We start from the raw sequence: 20316 nt of genomic DNA on the forward strand, positions 1-20316 counted from the left end.
ATGAAATGAAGATGGAACTTTTTGGCTCTAATGACCAACAGTATGTTTGGCGACAAAAAGGAAAGGCCCTCAACCCAAAGAACATAGTGCCCACTGCGAAGCATAATGGTGGCAGCATCATGCTTTGGGGCTGTTTTGCTACTAGTGGTCCAGGAACACTGTGTAAGATAGATGGCACCATGAAGAAGGAGGATTACCTGGACATACTTCAGGGGAACCTGAAGCAGTCTGCTCGAAAGTTGAGCCTTGGACGTTGTTGGATGTTTCAACAAGACAACGACCCAAAGCATAAATCCAAGTTGGTCACAGACCAAAATCGATGTTTTGGAATGGTCAGCTCAAAGCCCGGATTTAAATTCTACAGAGAATTTGTGATATGAACTTAAGAAAAAAGTCCAGAAAAGGAAACCCACCAATTTGAATGAACTGTACAACTTCTGTCAAGAGGAATGGGTAAGAATCCCGTCTGAGTATTGTAAGAAGCTAACAGATGATTATCCTACTAGACTGACTGTAGTTCTAAAAGCTAATAACAATGAAACAAAGTATTAGACAATATGAGGTTGGGGTGTATGTAAACTTTAGACCTACTAATTTTGTAACTTCAATATTTGCATGGTAAATAAAACCACTGAAAGTGAAAGAGTTTCTGTAATCATTCATGGAAATAAAGAAGATTGGTTGAAATGATTGTAGGAATGCATTGAATGATGAATATTTGATGAAATTATATTGAAATGGAAGTTGAGCATATTACACTCTGGTGTATGTAAACTTTTGGGCACGACTGTATGTAAGAATTTAAGCACAACATACACATATAGCAATCTAGGACAAATTGTGCAGTTGAATTAATAAGCAGTACTAATTGTAGCAGTTATCTACTATAGAATTTTGTTCTATAGTTTTGTCAGCTATCAAAGAACAAATCGATTTTTAATGTTTGTCAATGACTGAAAGAAGTCCAGATGTTGAAATGGTATGCCTGACAACCTACAATCAATTTCAGCATTTTACTGTTCTTTTGAGGGGGCCAGTGTGAGCCCCGTTAAAGGCTGACCGTCATGAGGAATAGGGCTTATCTGATGCAGCTGGCCTCAGCATTATGTGTCACATGGAATTGTTTGAGGTTAAATGTGTCAGCTTCAACAACACAGATCTTGCTGAGTGTTAATTGTATCTAAACCACAAGTGTCCCTGTTAAATCCACTGATAAGGTGTTTATACATCATATACAGTACTATGCAAAAGTCTTAGGCAGTCAAAGAAAATTATGTTTAAATGATATAAAACTTTATTGATATAAAACTTTATTATGCCTGTCAAAATGTGTCAGCTTAGTCGTAAAACCAGTAAAACCTCTCCCCAAATCACCTCAGTGTTCGCTGGAATTCGCAGTGTTTGCACACATTTTTGTTCGCAGTATTTTTGGACTCGACCACAAGCACACTTCGTATAGCTAATCAATATCTCACTGACTATTTTAACTAATTAAATTAAGTGAGCTGGTGGTGAAATTGAATAAACACATGGAATAGTTGAGGTGCCCCTGTGGAGAGCCTTGGGACCTGAAGCGGCATTCATCTAGCCATCTGACAAAGTTACAAAGTAACTTTTTGGGGAACATAAGAAATTCTTACAAGTTTTTGTTACTCATAATTTGCATGTGTTTTAATGCTAAATTGTGTGTTTTGTTCTGAGCAAAAGTGCACTTACTACCCAAATAAACAGCTTTAAACATTTCTTTTGACTGCCTAAGACTTTTGCACAGTACTGTATGACAGGTCTAGATTCAGGGGACTGTAAGTGCTGTTCTCTCTGCTCATTTGTTAAAAAATATTTAATATAAAGTCATACTATTGGTGGTTTTCAACCTGGGGTGCATATATTTATAAGTAACATGTAAGACCATGTCACTATTAAGAAACAGATATCATTGTCTCATTTGCCTCATTAAGACAAGGAACTACTCTTACCAAACACAGATCGTGCCTACTGTTCCTCACAGTTTATATGGCAATTTTTGTGTGTGGCTAATTCCTGAATTCCTGATGTACAACTCCAACTCATCCTCTGAATGCAATATTGAACCAAAAATCTATATGCATCATCTTCATGTCTTACATATGAATTCAACTGGTAGCAACAATAATAAAGTGAATTAAAATAAATAAACGAGACAATAAAATTTATCAGATACATATGAATCGGCAAGACATATAACAAACCCATACAACTCCAACACAAACCCTGGCCATACGATTGACTACAATTATGTTTTATTTGCAGAACTACTTTTCAATCAATATTATGCAAGTATTTTGCAATGTGTACCAGTTTCAGTCAAATTAAATTTTTGCATATCCCTCGGCTATGGCTAGTACGTGTATGTCCCTAACAATATTGTGGGGGTACGGTGTGTGATTTGGGGGGTTTCGGAGATGATTTGATCCCTATTGATGTTGAGACCAAACTTATGCCTTGCCCTCAGCCCAGAAATTGTTGATCTTAGTTCATTTAGTAATACATATCCATCAACCCATTGTCTGTACCCATTTGTCTTATGCAGGGTCATTGGGCCTATCCTGGAAGCTACAGGTGTCTGGTTCTGGAGAGAAACATTGAAACTCCACACACATGGATCCAGAGTTGAGACTCAAACACCTGACCCAGAGGTGCAGGGCAACAGTGCTGACTGCAGTGCCTCCATGCCATAATACATTAGCTTGCTTTTTATTTTATAAATATTTTTTTTACTGTTTGAGAAACTTGAAAATCTCATTGTCGTGATGGATCTCCTTTGTTCTTCCTATTGCTATGACAACTTTGTGCATTAAATCGTTCCCGGTGACACAATTATGTTGCATCATCTGCGCCAGGGGTAGGCAATCTTATACAGAAAGGGCCATTGTGTATACGGGTTTTCGCTGCAGCTCCTTAATTAGATTACTAATTAGAGGACTCATTGGCTGAAGTTATCACACCTGAGTTTGAACAGATGACCTAAAGGTTATCCCAGAAACCTGCACACACACTGACCATTTGCAAATAAGATTGCTTCCCCTGGTCTACTCAGGACCCGCGGTTAGCCCTTGGGTGACCACTAGGGGGAAACAGTAGCCCGTGTTACTCTCCAGAACTGGACTCCGTTTAACGTACAGGTTTTGAATATGCTCAGGAAAAATTCAGTCTAGAACGCAGTTCGTGCAAGTGATGTTTGCCAGTCTTAACTGAGTGTAGAAAATGTATGTGTAAAATTAGTTTATGCTTATCGTTTGTTTGTAAACGTTTTCTTGTTCCACAAATGTTCTGCTTTAAGTGTTACGTCCATTGGTTATCCTATAGCCATCCTTTGTGGACTATTCCAAATATGATTTATATGCAACGGTCACAAACCACTAGAACAGAATGTGACCGAACACAGCAGCATTTGTAAACACCATAAAAAACAAAAAAATAAACTGAAAGATACATACTACAGATAATCCAAATTTAAAGAAACACCAGATTTTTACCATTCTGATTAAGACTCGCTTTAGAGAACGAATTTTAACTTACATTAAATTGACCACTATATATAGCAATAGTTTGTTACGCTTTATTTGAATGCATCAACTTCGTCCTGTTCCTCGTCTAATCAAATATAGGCCTAATCTGTATACATACAGTCTAATATAATGAGTATACATTTAGAATTCAGAATGTTCGAGACAATGAAGATAGCATGCAACAATAAGAACAGTGGGGTACTATCGATTTTGGTTAAAAATTAAATGCAATACCATACGGTACTACAGTAGGCCTATATATAATTGATGGAACATATTGCACTTAGACTCTCCGTTTATTATAAGTGAAAGCGGTTGTTTGTGATAGGTGTGGCAAATAATGATAATAATATTCAGCTACGAATACCGCCGCGACAAAAAACTCAACTTCAGCACCAAGGATAGTGTCTTTCGCTGTCAACGGACACTTTATCACCAGCTTGTGGTATATAAATAAGTTTGCATAACAGCGCATGTAAAGAGAATAAATTATAAAGTAACAGTAAGTCGACACTGGACGTAAATGAAAGCTGCAAAACATACATCTATAAACTCACTGGTTGTCTGCCTCATGCTATTTTCAATTAACCAATCGGGCTATTTTTGTCTACCCCCTGGAAGACCTTCAGAGACTTACTCCTCATTTGCACAAACTGACATCCTTATTCATACAGCGGCCTCCATTCACATCTCTCTGACGTTAATCTTCCACAGACCTCTGACGAAAACTGGTCCCTTATAAGACCCAGGTAAAAATACGCACCATCTGTGTCAATTTCCTGGAATAGAAGAGGCTTCGCCGCAACTTCCCCACGTCTTTCGTTTTTGGATATTTCTTGTATTCTTTTTTGATTTCCGTCGTTTATAAGTGTTACTGGAGTCAATTTCAAGAACCATTTTCCAAAGGTAAGCAAAGCTTTCCAAGTCTTCTAATTTCTGAATAAGGTCCAACTGATTCTATTATGTTCTAAGCAAAAGTTGTTTTAATGCGAAAAAATGCCTTAATAGCAAAATGAAAACGAATTCGGACACTTCTACTTTAAAGTAAGTTCTGTGCGTGCATTTGCCTGCGTTTTTGCCATTTCTTCAGCGGTCTATTACTCTACCAATGAAAATAAAAGGAGACTATCATTTATTTTTCACCATAGCCACAAAATAAAAGCTGTACTTAAACTTGCACCTTCAAAAAATCTTTCATAAAATAAAATGAGACGATAGAGTTAGAGTTCATTCTTCACCCACTCCACATCACCCACATTATTTTATTTCTTTTGCTTAGTAAATATCAGGCTTAAAGCATGCTGTAGTTCAAAGCCAACGTTGTTTAATAAATCTAGTTATAACCCATAATTTTTATAATACACGTAAATCAGAAAACACGTCAGATTCACGTTTATCTATAAATTCTTTGAGATCCGTTAAAATAATCGTTTCAATAAATCTTAATGAATGAACAAACTGTGACGATATGTTTTGCTAAATTAGGCGTGTTTCAGCGAATCTCTAACTTTGCTCTCTTTTTCTTTTTGTTGGTAGTCGGGGCAGCCTGACCTGCCGCTGGCTCCCTTCACCCAGCTCTCGATGACCCAGGCGTGCTCCTGTCCACAGTGATCCCCACGGCCGAGGATGACGATCCACGTGGAAGGGCTGGCGGCCATCGTTATCTTCTACGTGCTGATTCTCCTGGTGGGGATATGGGCGGCATGGAAGAACAAGAACTCCGGTGTCGAGGAAGGCGCCGACCGCAGCGAAATCATCATGGTCGGCGGGAGGGATATTGGGCTGTTTGTAGGAGGATTTACAATGACTGGTAAGTACGGCAGCGACCTGCCTGCTCTGTTTGGGGGCCACTTTTGTTTTCAGTTCAGTTAATCTCCTATTATGACCCATCAAACCATAAATATATTTATGTATAAGGCTGAGAACCACTGAAAAGAAAATATGCAGCAAAATACATCAATAAAATCTTTCTCATCGTCAATTTCCAAATTTTGAAGATATTACAATGTCATCATTAATATTAATAATAATTTTGTAAAACTGTTTGCTTTGAGTGCTTAGAGTGCCGCATAGTAATGGGTGTTTTCTTGAGTGTGTTTGATCAGCAAAGTCATTGCTTTAAGAACACACTTAGTGCGTTGATTTGATAATTAAATGCTCCTTAAGATTTTAACAACAAACTTTCTTTGATGCTGTTTTCCTCATTTCGGAAGCCCCGAAGATAGAGTAGGCTTATAGATGCATTTTATTAAACGGAGGATTTATGAATTATTGATGCGTAGCCTTAATAAAATGCTTTGTGGCAATTTTGAGTCACCAGTCTTGTTCCATCTTGTTATGCCTATAAAGCGTAATCCAAGAGACAAACTCGCATTTTAATATTTAGTGGTGTCCCGTAAAAAACAAGAAGTCATTTTGTCGAAACAGTTTATAATTGAATCTTTTTTTCTTTCTTTTTTCAGCAACATGGGTCGGAGGAGGCTATATAAACGGCACCGCCGAATATGTGTACCTGCCGGGCTACGGGCTGGCTTGGGCGCAAGCTCCTTTCGGATACGCGCTCAGTCTGGTTGTAGGTGCGAACTAATAAACCCCATTTCTGTGCAGCTTATTGTGATCCTTCCTTAGTGTGCAGCTCTGGTAGCTGGTGCCTTTCTGGCTACTTTTAGAAGGCTGTACGTTTATAAGGATGATGGCTAAAAGCACGGCTTTGTTTGTTGTGTTGTAATAAAAATAGTGTTTACATTTGCTTTTTGCCAAACATAATGAAGCATTTGCAAAATCTTTAATGTGTCAGTCACACAATGCATTGAAACCTCAGGTGATACAGAACTGGAAAACAGAGTTTGACTGTGAAAATTTTACTGCAATACAGCAATAGTATATTCTGGAAGGGGATGAAATTATAGCATAGTGTAATAGCAGAGGGCAGCTTTAGCATTGGGACTTACGCTGTACATTATCAACATTTAGGTGGCCTGTTCTTCGCTAAGCCCATGAGGTCGAAGGGCTATGTGACCATGCTCGACCCATTCCAGCAGCTGTATGGGAAAAGGATGGGAGGTCTTCTCTTTATCCCAGCACTCATGGGCGAGATCTTCTGGTCAGCTGCTATTCTTTCAGCCCTGGGTATGCAGACAGTTATCTTGGTGTCAATGCTCATAGAAATCAAAGACTACTAGTTTCAAGGCATACACTTTATCTTCAACTTGAGTTGTGCCAGAGCCAGGATAACTAATTTACTGCCTTCTCTAACGTGACAGGGGCCACCCTAAGTGTCATCGTGGATATCAACATCAACATGTCGGTAGTCATCTCAGCCCTCATTGCCATTTTCTACACGCTTGTCGGAGGGCTTTACTCAGTGGCTTACACTGATGTGGTTCAGCTCTTCTGCATCTTTCTTGGCTTGGTGAGTCTGCCTACCCTCTTTTTCAAGAACTAGAGGCTTTTCCGAAACCCAAAACACATGCTCTGTTAATTTTTGGACCTGATAAAGCATAACTGTAACCACTTTAGTATTGCTATGATAGATGTCCATCTTCACTTGATATCTTTCCTACTGATTAATCATGGACACGCTAGAAATACAGTATATTATGTGGGATCAATTCATAATAGCTTGGAGTGTACAGTCAAAATATGGCTTAGGAATACCACAAATGTAAACTTTCACCCATTTACTGAAATATTATTTAGGTTGATTGACAAACATAACATAAGTTCAACTCTGGAGATTCAAACCCGTCACCTCTTGGTTAGGAATCACGCATTGGATCTGCTGACCTGACTATCTGGTATGGTTATCTCAACAGCTGGGGAAATAAATACACATAGTTAATACATTTAATTGTAGCCTCGGGTCCATTTGCCCACGCAGCAATAGCGTCTTTGTGACAAATTGCCAATTAATACCATCCGTCGTGTCCTAAACAGCTCACGCTCTGCCTCGCTTCCCTTTGCAGTGGGTCAGCGTGCCGTTCGCATTATCGAACCCAGCTGTGTCTGACATCACGGTCACAGCAGTCAAGCAGATCTACCAGAAGCCCTGGGTGGGAAGCCTAAAGTCCTCAGACACGTGGATGTGGCTTGACAACTTCTTCCTGCTGGTAAATTCAGCCCTGAAATGCTCTAGTTAATGCTGGCAGTTATTCAGATTTGCTTGCTTTTTCAGCTTTAGGGCAAATTTAAATTTGCTGCCATATGATCCTAAACACAGTTAAAATAACAGTAATTTGTCTGCTTTATGAATTAGTAATGAGACCAAGTGACTTTTTAGAAATGATTTGAATTAATCAAAAGCTAATTTTAATCTTGGCATTGATTAAAAACTATAGAAAAAAATGCATTTCTTAGCATTATTCTGTCTTAGATGTAACCCAGTAAGAGCTGGTATCAGTACAGCTGCAGTGTTACTGCTATGTCACTAATATAACAGTTATTTTGTATTGAATGTGATGTGTGGCTGTTACTTTGCTTTCTCTGCCTTTTTGGTGTCTGTATTTACAATGGCGTTTTTGTTTCTAGATGTTGGGGGGGATTCCCTGGCAGGTGTATTTTCAACGGGTTCTTTCTGCCTCTTCAGCTACCTACGCCCAAGTCCTCTCCTTCCTGGCTGCCTTCGGCTGCTTGGTCATGGCCGTGCCCTCGGTCCTGATAGGAGCCATAGGGGCCTCCACAGGTAAACGTGCACCCGGCGTCCTCATGGTGACAAGCCGCTGGCACCGTGCGAGGCGTCCGCAGTGGCTCTATGCGACGGCTGCTTTAAGTCACAGCTCTCTGAAAGGGCCTGCAGGATCCCTCCTGTCAGTTTTCTCCTCTTTACAGAGGAGATCCTTGGTGACATTCACTGTAAGTCTTCAGCAAAAGGGCAAACCAAGTTACGGCATGACCTCTGTTACACAGGGGATTTAACTGTGTTTGTTATACTTCCATGCTTTAAGAACACTTTTACATGATTGCAAAGTCACGCATGACTGAAGAACCTTCTATCTAACGATAAGACAACATCTTATGCTGGGCAGTTCTCCCGCAAGCAGAGTGCAACATCATCGTTTTGAATCCATAATCCATACACACATCAGATGGCCCCAGAAGTTCATCCCAACCTCCTGCCCTTGTTGTTTGCACCCAGGATGGGTTCCTTCTGCCATTAGATCTTAAAAACACTTCAGACACAAGCAAGTCAATTACAACAGATGGTTCCTGTCATCTATTATTGAGGGGTATCCATTTGATGGCATGAATTCCGTAAATATTACATCTGAATGACATTAATTAACTGTCTTGCTCTGCGGTTTTTCCATCAAAGACACAGCTGATCACCACAGTTCCAGTGAGAAGAAAAGACAGGTTGAAAAAAGACTTTATGGATGAGTATAAGATAAAACATGCTTTGGTGTAAAACCGAGACTCCATGTTTTTAGAGTTTGTGAAAGGACAGCTTACAGATTAGAGTTTTAAAAAGCTGGTGTAAGATTAGCCAAGCAGCTGTGAGCAGAATTTGATCAGATTGCCAGTCCAGGGACATGGTTTACAGACAGTGATTTGAAAAAAATGCAAATTATGGTCACTTGGAGACAGTTTGTGTGAAATGAAATGATTGCTGAAACATACATAAATCTTCTAATTTGTAACATGACCTCAGAGCAGGGTATCGCTTCAGTAGCTCATTGGGGAGTGCTCACTTAGGATACAACTGGATTCATGAAGGACACATTCATCTAACCCACTGGCTAGGTGCCGTTTGATATTGCCCCACACGCATGAAGGCTGTGTGATAGTTAACTCAGGACCTGGTCCACCATTTATTTACAGTAACTACGTGATTCTGTATAACTACTGTGACATGGTTTTGGGGGAGGTTAATGTAACTATGTACTAAAGATGGGCAGAGATGACTAATTTAATGCTGAATGTTGCATCGCTGTGTCTTAATTCCCGCTGAAATCAAACTGGCCTCTGTTATGTTTTTCACAGACTGGAACATGACCACCTATGGGGCCATGCCGCCCATGGAGAAGGACGAATCAGACATGATCTTGCCCATCGTGCTCCAGCACTTGTGCCCGCCCTACATCTCCTTTTTTGGCCTGGGCGCAGTATCGGCTGCAGTGATGTCATCAGCTGACTCATCCATCCTCTCTGCCAGTTCAATGTTTGCGCGAAACATCTACAAACTGGCCTTCCGCCAGTCGGTAAGAGGTTCTTTGTGTGTGTACGTGTGTGTTTTGGATAAAAGCTTTTTGTTGCAGTCAGTTACCCTTCAGTCAAATCTCTCTAGGATATTTGTGGTGAATTGTTTTGGAGGAAAAAGGTAAATGCATAAGTGCCTAATGTGTGTCCTATACACTCTACTTCAATCATTTCTCACATCACTGAAGCAGTTTTTAATGTGAGGAATCCACCCTTGGGTCCTCTCCAATGAGTACAGCTAGCTACCCATTAGCAACATCTGAGCCAACATGCTAATCTTGTTATAATGTGTCAGACTCAGTAATCAACCACCGCCAGGGACTTTTCTGGGATCTGGAATATGTTGCTTTTTATTAATTTGTCCCTGTTGTCTCTTTCAATCACAATAAATGGCAGCATTTCTCAGCTTTACTACTTAGGGGACAATATTGCTAAATACTGCTATTGATAAATTTATAGTATTGATTTGTACAGTAAAACCAACAAGAATGTTAGTACATTTATGTGAAAGGCTTCTTGCACTTGTGACACTTAAAGGAGTCTTTAAAGGTACCTGAGTGTTGATGGTTCTTTCACAGGCATCGGACCGTGAGATTGTGTGGGTGATGAGGGTCACTATCTTCGTATTTGGCGCCCTCGCCACAGCGATGGCCCTGCTGACAGGCACGGTGTACGGCCTGTGGTACCTGAGCTCCGACCTGGTCTACGTCATCATCTTCCCCCAGTTACTCAGCGTCCTCTTTGTCAAGGGCACCAACACCTATGGCTCCGTCGCTGGCTACATTTTCGGCCTGGTGCTACGCGTGGGGGGCGGGGAGCCCTACCTCAAGCTGCCTCCATTCATCTACTACCCCGGTTGGCACTTGGAGGAGAAGGTGCACCACCTCACAAGGGAGGTCGAATATGTGGTCGTGCAGCAGTTCCCCTTCAAGACCGTGTCCATGCTTGCGTCTTTCCTGGCAAATGTGGGGTTCTCCTACCTGATGAAATACCTCTTCGAGAGCGGGAAACTGCCCCCGAAGTACGACTTCCTGGATGCCGTCCTTTCGAGGCACAGCCGAGAGATCATGGACAAGACCACTCTGATGAACAGTGACAACATCACGCTGTCGGAGCTGGCCCCGGTGAAACCGCGGCTAAGCACCACGCTGGCGGGAACATTCACGAACAAGGAGATGCTGAGCGAAGGGGAGACAAGTCCCGATACCTCTAATAACGAGATCGATTAGAGCCCCCATCGGCTTGGATAAAGACACAATCAGACCCTCCTGCTCAGTATCAGCAAAGTTTTTTAATTCAGTGAAATGTGCCACTCCACTCAGTTTCTCATCCACTTCAGTTGCTGCTAAGACACATTTTAAAGAAAAAAAAACACTTGGTCAGAGAAGGAGGGCAAAGTGAGAGAAGGACTGTGGAATTCACCAGGAAGCAGTGAGGAGAATCAGGGAATGGTGGCAAATGACATGAATCACTTAGCCGTCCAATGGGTATGTATGGAACTCTCTCAAATCTTTCAGCATTACAGATAGCGCTTAGGACAGAGCAAACTGGCAGAGCCATAATGTTTATTAGTGGTAAAACTCATAGAAGCTATTTTGACATCTCTTAGAAAAATATTTATTTTTTAAGAAGTTCACAAGTGTTCACGCAGGCAAACATGTATGGGTACGTTCTTACAGTAGTTGATCTTTACTAGAGCTGAAATGCCAGTCCTGTGCTTTTAGCCATTTGTGGTGTCTGAACTTATAAATATGTGAACAGTGCCAAATTACTGGCATCACGTACAAGTCAGTAAACAAGAAAGATACACAGTACATGTATATATAAAAAAAACCAAAGCTTGGTAAGGGTAATATATCATTGTTATTAAAGATGTAGAAGACATACAGTACACATGAACCAAGCCTTTTAACATGAAAAGATGGACACCAGCTGTCCTTCCTGTAAGCTGCACTTCTGTTAAAGTATGACGTGACTGTTTTTCTTGTGCTATACGTGTCCTGCTGAATATTGACCGTGGGAGTCTCCAGCTTGTCAGAACCTTCTGCTTGTCTCTTCTAAATATCAAGTGTGCGGCCATTTGCCGTGGAGACAACAGGGAACTAAAAGCTTCAGGGTGTGTTAGTCTGGCCTGTATCAAAGTGATGTATCAGGAAAAGATGCTTAAACTTGTTATGGTATCATATTTCGGTCAACACGTGTGATTGTTTTCATATTGTCAAATATATGTGTAGTGTGCTTTCCGTATGAGTATATTGTAGATTTTAAAATGCATTAACCGCCTTATTCATCTGGGGACTAAGTCTGATCCTATGCAATGTACTGGTGGAGAGTATTATGAAGTATTGTTGAATGTGAATGTACAGTCTGCTAAGGGTTAAATGGACAGAACCGTTTACATAGTGTTTCACTCTACATCTATAAAGTGACCAGAAATTACTGTGTGACGCACTAGACAAATACTTGTGATTTTTTTGTTGTTTTATTATACATATGTAAAGAGATATATATGTGTATTCAATAATGCAATAGACTTTTAAAATGTACCTGTATAAACCACTTTTCAGTTTGATGGCGAATCACCACTTACATCTCTATTTATGGAGTGTCCATACAAATTATCGTGATCAAAATGTAAGTTATATTGAATAAATTATATTATTTATCAGTATCATGTCTGGTGTTCTGTTTCGTCCTTGGGTAGAAACTATATCTATTAAATAATTTTATGTTTACATCACTTGTTCCATAGAACAATACTTCATTCCATGTTTAAAAAGAGAAGCATCTACAAACATCAGGTTGATAACATGAGGAGAGCTCTTCTGGCCATTCATGGACATTCCTGACCATGGTTTTTTATCCCCTGAGGTTTCAGAGGGTCACTGTAATTTGGGATTTGCATGTGCACAGGCAGAATGACACATCTTTTAGGTGACGGATTAATCTCCAGACAATTGCACATGACGCTCCCCCGACAGTCCGACATGGTCCTTTCCACAGGAACGAGGATGACGTCCATCTCATCTGTTTCTTTATGACCCCATAGATGTGGCTTCCCACCAGCTGCACATATTAAATTTCGTAGCTTCTCCTGATTGATGTTGCCCTGTGGATGCCGAGTGGAGATAAAACACCGTCTCGGTGTGGCAGCAAAGTGGCCTGATGGGGCTGCTGGCCAACACCCTCACGTCGGCCAAATTCCAGCTCAGCACAGAAATCTAAAACGTAGACACTAGGAAATACCGCAACTTCATCTGGTCCTGGGTTATATAAGATGGATGGGAGGATCTGAAGGATACAGCAGGCAGAAACGGGCTGCCAGTGACTGGCAGAGCTGGAAGACCATGCTTCCTCAGAAACAGCAAGAACATTCCCGGGTGCTTCCAAACAAACAAAGCAGCTATTATTCTGTGTCACTGTAATTAATGTTTGTCCCACACCATTAATGGCTGTGCAAATGTTTGTCCATGAAGGATATTACAACCTAATATAATACCTGTATTAATCTTGTTTACAAATGGCATGAATTGAGTTGATTTAGTGCAGTGGCTTTTGCTGTGTAAAATGTTTGTATTGAATATATACTTTTTGATTGGAAATATTTTTCCTCTTTCTCATAGGCTTTCTCCCATGTCATGTGGTACTGGTGGGTACAAACTGTAATATTTTGACCAAAGCCATGGAGCAGATCTTCAGGATCCCTTTCAGGAGGCTATTTTTTACTCTTTGTATAATAATGTAGAGACTCCCCTGAGGCCTGACATAGCAATTTGTGGTTTCCATATGAGTGAGGCCCTCCTGTCTTCATCTTGAAGGCTCCTGTGGCACTTAACGCAACTGTGAATGATCTCTAAGCCTGTGGAGGCTCATGTAGGGAAAAACCCTCCAAGGCCTGTAGGGCCAAAAATGTCATTAAATCTCTGAATGTAACAGACATTAGACGGTGGCCTTGGTGAGAGTCTGGAAGTAGAGGAAGGAATGGTTGGTTTGTTGGGCCAATTGTATATCACATCAGTGATGTAGTGTGTGATATGCATGGTATGGTAGAATAAAACCGGCAAGTTTTACAGGTGGAAAACTTTGTTTTTCCTAGGTCAGTATCAAATAGTTATAGGAATCTATGGAATACACCCACATCACCCTAAAAACCTACCAAAAGCTGCCACATCATCCTACAGACCCACAGAATGCATAATGTCCTGGTCTTTCGCTCCCTGTGTAAAGCCTGGGAGTCAAATCAGACAATGGCATCAAGGACAGAGGCAGGAACGCTTCGCTCTGCCCTAAACCAGTCGTCACGTGTCTCTGGGGTTTCTGGAGCATACATACACACAATTGCGGTTTGTGCCTCATACCTCCCAAAGGGGCTCTTAAGAAAAGGCGGCTTCTGAAGGCGCAAAGCCAGGGAGGGGAAGTTAAGAGGTGCAGTCAGACTTACAGCAGTACTGCTTTGTCTGTCTGTTCCCATTCATTACTGATGGAGGACTAAAAATAAGCCCAGTGTCATTCATATTACTGTGAGTGCTCTCCTTCCTTGGGGGCGGGGACCTAAATCTGAACATAGGTAATTAAGGAAGGTAGCCGGAGCAGTGATGTACAGGCAGCGCCCGTCCAGCAGTGCTGTCCGCCATGTCCTCTGTGTGCCGCAGAGTAATTCCACTAATGCACACATCAGTGTCACTGCTGAATGTTATGGAAGCCTATAGAAGCTTCACAGCCTTAACAACTTGTCTAGCATATTAATGCATTCCCTTTCTTAATATACAATAGTTGCGGACACATGACAATGGAACAGTCAGCAATGACACAGTATGCAATTCTATTAAAGCAGTTTCTTTTGGTGATTAATCCACCTCTTGCTGTAAGAAATGGGTAGTATAACTGCGAGTCTCGTTAAAATTGTTTGAAGTTTAAGCTTAACTTACTGTCTTTCAGTGTCTATGCTGGGTTGGGTCCAAAATTTTTCGTACAAAGATTCACTCGAAAGACCGAGAGAAGTTGCGCAAGCGCAGCTGACGTGTTTTTTGCGTTCCGCGCTACTGCTGCCCCCGCCGAATCTTTGCTGAACTGGACGCAGTGCTTTCCCAGATACCCCCAGGCGTAGTCGGGGACTTTATTAAAAGGAGTGCTCACCGACAGGTCATTAATAACACCGCTATTTATTTTACTCAGGGCTGCGGGCCAGTAAAAAATGGGCTTAGGTTTTTGTCGTTTCTCTCCAACTAAAAAAGTACGTTTTCTAATTCAATAAGTATTTCTTAAAATACGTAAATGTATGTCAAGCCAAACGTAAAAGGAGCGGTAATTTTTCCACAGGTTTAACATCAGAATTGACCTGTAGCCTTTAAGACGAAGTCTATCGGCTCTACTGCGTCTATGAAACCTACCTAATGTTACCGAAAATACTATAGTCTGTGACAGAGACCAAACGCTACATCGTCAGCTAAGTGTTGGAGCTTTCCGTTCAATTACCCTCCGATCGCAAGCTAAGCTCCCGCCGATCAATCTCCGTCCCCGCGCAGCAGTGCGCTCTGCATCCCGCTCCGGAGAGATGCGACGCGGCTGATCAATCTCCACTCCCCCGTAATTTGATTCACAAGCGGGACAGCACTCTTTTTCGTCCGCTTCCCGGGCCTGAAATAGCGGTGGCGACAGGCTGCCGATTTATTAGCAGCCATAAGTCCAGAGCTGTCAGAGTGAACCCTCCTTACCGGTTCGTTTTCTCAACGCGACGCGGTACGGTCCATCCGGCACATCCAGCCAAGGCACCTTCGTGCAACGTCCAGCACGTAGTTATGAATTGCAAAAAAGCGATATAAACGTAAATGTAGTAAGTATCGTTTAAAAATAGTCAGTCTATCCTATGACTATGAATGTCTAAATTGTTACTAATTTTGCTATGATCACACACGGATAGGGTTCTGTTAAGTAGGCTGTTGGGATATTTCAGTTTGACACATGAGCAAAGAAAACTGTAATAAGGGGTGTAACATGTCTGACCTATTTAAGCCCTTATAACATGGAGGACCTTTCTGTTTTAGGATTGTCAACAAATAACACTGTTGTGTGGTTAAATCCAGCCTGCCCCCAAGACAGCATCCTAGCTGACAGAAGCCAAAAACATACATTCAATTTGATCTCCTCACAATAACCTTATTGATAATCTTGGGTATTATAGGGCAGGTCAATTCAGATGGCCTTTTCTAAAGACACATACCGTAAACCAGTCAGTGTGACATCAACGTACAATTTAGGTGATTGGTTACATATCACTGGAGAGCCCATAATGGGTCACACTGGAATATATTTGCATGAGGCTCTGCGATTGTCATTTTAAAAAAACCCAGCAAAAAAGACCCGGACACAGCATTGACTCAGTTAAAGGTGACGTAATGAAAGGTGCCACCTTTTAACAAAGTAAAACATATACTCTGTCTTGTTAATACTAAGGAATCCTTTAGAGATAGCCCCATTCATTTTATTCTGTCATTAAAATACAGGGTATATACACGTCAGTGCCAAAACACAGACTATTTTAATGAATATAAGCGGGGTTCTATGTGATCCTGGGTGCTACTGTGCATGCCACTTACAATTAACCTAATAATAGGGTTTGAAAGACTGTTACAATGTAACACTCTGCTAACAGCTGCTAGATACATACAGTAATTTATAGGCGCATAGAATTTCATTTGAAAAAAATAAAAGTTAGCTTAACTTGATTTACAACACCAGCAATAATGATGGTAGTCATTGCATTTGGCGCGCTATTTCTCACACCTGTCCCTGATTAGTAAATCAGGTAATTGCGCCTGCTGTGAGCTGGTCACAGTTAGGGCATACTCACACTTGGTTGCCTCGTACTGTGCCCAAACATGATTGCCCCCCTTGTCCACTCCCCCCTGGTCTGAGTTCACATTGCACTTAACATTCCCGGCCTGAGCACACTTTCCATCATTACCGTGCAAATTTTTGTGTTGAAGAAAACAAGAATATTAGCTTTGCACAGCGCAATGGAGTTCATGATTAATGTCCTTATTTTGTGGCTTATTTGGAGTTGTTTTGGGCACAATGACACATGGCACTCATAGATTTATCGAGTTTGCAATGCAGTGATTTTCCTTTAATCATACTGCACGTATAAACATAGTACCATATTTTTACCAGATATCTCAGAGTTTTTGTGTGTTGCATCCAGTTATTCCTGGATACTCTCTTCAGCCCGTAAACCAAACTGACACCTTTGCCGCAATGTTTGTTAAATGTTTGGTACTATCCGATTTGTACAGCCTACCCAAGCTGTTCCTTCCAGGCTCAGTTCATGTATAGTGTTCATGAGCGCATTGGTGTGCCTGTCCCATCATTGACGCCATGTCTCTGATCCATGCTTGGGCATAGTTAGCGATCGCACTGAATACATACCGTGCCCGAGTCCAATAGAACCGTGCCTGGGCCCATCTCTTCAAGTCAAGCATACCTGGGCATGGTATGGTTGCCTAGTGTAAGTACACCTTTAAAACCCAACCTTATTTAATCATAGTAATGAGCAATTCTCTTAAAGCATAGGGCTCAGCTGGCTCTTAGTCAGAGTATTGTTTTATGGGACTAGATGGAGTGGGTCTGTTTCCTTTGTGCTTGTTAGTTACCAACAGGTACTGGCATGGTGGTTTGGGTGGCTTGGGTTTCATGGTCCTTGCTGACCTGCATTTTGCTTTGGATTTCTGGTTAGCCAGTTTCTTGTGTATCCTTCCTATGGTGTTAGGGTCGGCACCGACCTGTTTTTAAGTTTAAAATACATAAAATCACCACACAAATTTGTGTACTGCATCAGGATTCTCTATTTAAACAAAATAAATAAATAAAAAAAACACTAGGCAAGGCATGCCCAGACATGTAAGGCAAGATAAGACCAATTCAGTTTATTTATATAATTCTCTTGATGTTTATTTTACCATTTTTTTATTGCAAACGAGAGGTATGCTGTCAAAAGAAAGGTCCAGAAAGCCACACCAAAATTATTAAAACCAATCATTTTATGGATAAGGAAGCTTAACAAGGTAACCAAGAGGTAAGACATAAATTGGATGATAAATAATTGTTTTGAGGGTATTTTATGGCTGATTTAATACACGGGTCGGCACTGACCCGTCTAACATAAGGGAAAGGAACAGCAAACTAACATAGAACAAAGGTTAAGGATTCATGTTCCCAAGTAACCAGCATTCCACAGCTAGTGTGCTGTGTTGCTGATGTTCTTTCTTTGGGGGTTTTCTATGTGTGTGTCCTAGTTTTTGTGTATTTGTCCATTTTTGAGTTCCCTGGTTTCTGGTCCAGGATCTTTAGTCCTCTGTGCATGAGTCACCTCATCCTGGAGGTGGCCCGTTCCTCCTGGTTCCCTCTTCCCAGTAGTGTTTGGACTGTTGGTCTTAGGGGCTAGGAGGCAGAAAACCTAGTGTGAGGGATGGATGGACAGCCCAGGTTCAAGTGGGGGCCCATAGTCTGATTTCAACTTTCTACACAAAATCAATGATAAGAATTACAGCAGCAGCTGAAATATCCAATGCAGCTGAGTCAGAGACCCCACAATGTATTAGGGTCAGTACTATCCAGCTCTGTTCTTTGTGTTCCTTCCATGTTTGACCAGCAGGCATTGTAGTTTTATGGTTTTCAATTTTTGCTGGTCTCTCAGTTTCTGTGTTCATTTAGTGTTATTAATTTCACCCGTTGCTTGTTGTCCTGCACTTTTTGTGATTGGTTGAGTTATTGGTTCCCACCTGTCCCGAGTTCATATCTCATTAGTTTCATATTTAAGTCCTTGCCCTCTTTATGGTCCTTGTGCTAATGTTACCCTGTATTATATTTACCTGTTTCTAAAGTTTTGTCCGACGCTGTGAGCGAGGATTTTGTAATTTATACAGTAAAGTGATTCCTGGAACACTTGCAGCAGGTGGTGTCTGTAACTGGCCATTGGACTGTGAATTGACAAACGGGGAACCTTTCCCTTTATCTCTGCACCACATATACAAGTAAACATGACAAATTTAAGGCTGAACAGTTAATTGACACATTAATTAAAATATTTTAACTTAATAGTGATGATGTCACTGCAAGGATAAGTTTTAAGTATTGCTTTTACCGAACATTGGTTCGCACTAATAAGCCAAAGATTTGTGCGATTGATGGAACGTTCAGCCCCATTTGGAGGTATTGAATGATGCCACCTAGGGATGTGGATGTTAAAGTGACTTCCTTGCCCAGGAACATGGGTTTGAAACTGCTCAAGAATAGACATGACAGCTGCTGTGGTGTCTTGGAAATCTTGGCCAGTTACAGCCACCGCCCACTGCAAGTGTTCTAGGAGCCATTTTATAAATGACAAAATCCTCGCTCACAGCATCACTTCCTACCTGCTGGAACAGGGAGGATATTTCTTGCCTAAATATTTCTGTAAAAAACATTCTGAACTGAGGCGGCTGTCTACAGCTGGGGTGTAGTGGTTGTAGCCGTAGCCTGTCGTATAGTGGCTGTCACCTCATCGATTACATCTTGAGCGATTGTCCCAGCCTGGTTTCCATGACCACACCCCCTGCTTGCTAGAGAGCTGTGATTGGACAGTGATTGCATTTTGTGGTGGCACGATTTCACCATGTACTTTTTGAAAATGAAAATGAGCCGACACAGCAAAGCAAAGATGGCCATTGCATTTCGGTGTGATGAGCCATGATTTCTTTGTTTAATTGTGTGTAATGTAAACCCTCCTAATTGTTTTTCTGGATAGTAGTCTGGATGGTTCTCTTCAAGACAGAATATCCTGATCACAACAGTATAACACAATACGTCACGGCGATTATTTTTCCCTGCATGCCAAAGTTATGTTTGCATTTCAAAGTGACATGAGTACCGCTCCATACAACCCTGCGTCACAGCGCATACAGGGGAAAGTTGACGATACACGTAGCGGCTCTTAGACAACAAGGGTTAATTGGTGAAACTAAAACAAACAAACAAAAAATCACAATAACAGGACCACGAGGAGTCCAAACTAAACAGGGGCAAACACTACAAACAGAAACATAAATAAACCTACAAAGGGAACTGGCCAACACAGGGAACAAAACTTCAGTCGTGTTTACAAGGTGGCAACAATTCTGAAATCATGTGACTGCCTAGTTTGTATCCTGTTAAGTGGCAGTCAAAGTCCTCACCTTTCAGTCACATCATGTGATGCCTTGACTTCCCCCCCACCCCCAACCCAGGGGGGTGATGTGGAACACCTGCTGAAATGGGAAATCAGTTGGCGGATGTTCTCTGCTGAGTACAGTTCATAATGCTTTGGTTCTGTGTACATACATGCTGTACCCTCTTTCCATATAATGTAAATTTGGTAATAAGACCTCACAAAATATGGCTCCGTTTGATGCAAAGTATAACTAGTTTACATCACCTGTACCATTCTTTAATTCATATCATAATGCCTGCTTCACACATGCCAGATGCTATCGTGGTGCCTATGCTTAATGAGAAACAGAGGGTGAGAGATTATTTGTGGGCCACCTGCTAGTTCAATGCC

The 20316-nt window shown here is 41.3% G+C and overlaps 1 protein-coding gene and 1 long non-coding RNA gene across 2 annotated transcripts; one reads left to right on the plus strand and one right to left on the minus strand.

The window, feature by feature from the left end:
• Positions 1-5150: 5150 nt before the first annotated feature.
• LOC140592299 (uncharacterized) lies at positions 5151-15657 on the minus strand. The gene is made up of 3 exons (XR_011992664.1): positions 15458-15657; positions 6500-6673; positions 5151-5231 (listed from the first exon to the last, which is right to left on the minus strand). It is a non-coding gene; the product is annotated as an uncharacterized lncRNA (long non-coding RNA).
• Positions 5175-12414, plus strand: LOC111846834 (high-affinity choline transporter 1). Its single transcript, XM_023817464.2, has 8 exons — positions 5175-5358; positions 6011-6124; positions 6522-6677; positions 6812-6960; positions 7514-7657; positions 8076-8229; positions 9528-9745; positions 10322-12414. Exons 1-8 carry the CDS (start codon positions 5175-5177, stop codon positions 10970-10972), a joined length of 1770 nt encoding a protein of 589 aa, XP_023673232.1. The 3' UTR covers positions 10973-12414.
• Positions 15658-20316: the final 4659 nt, after the last annotated feature.

The sequence above is a fragment of the Paramormyrops kingsleyae genome, chromosome 1 (genome assembly GCF_048594095.1).
Source record: "Paramormyrops kingsleyae isolate MSU_618 chromosome 1, PKINGS_0.4, whole genome shotgun sequence".
Taxonomy (NCBI): Eukaryota; Metazoa; Chordata; class Actinopteri; order Osteoglossiformes; family Mormyridae; genus Paramormyrops; species Paramormyrops kingsleyae.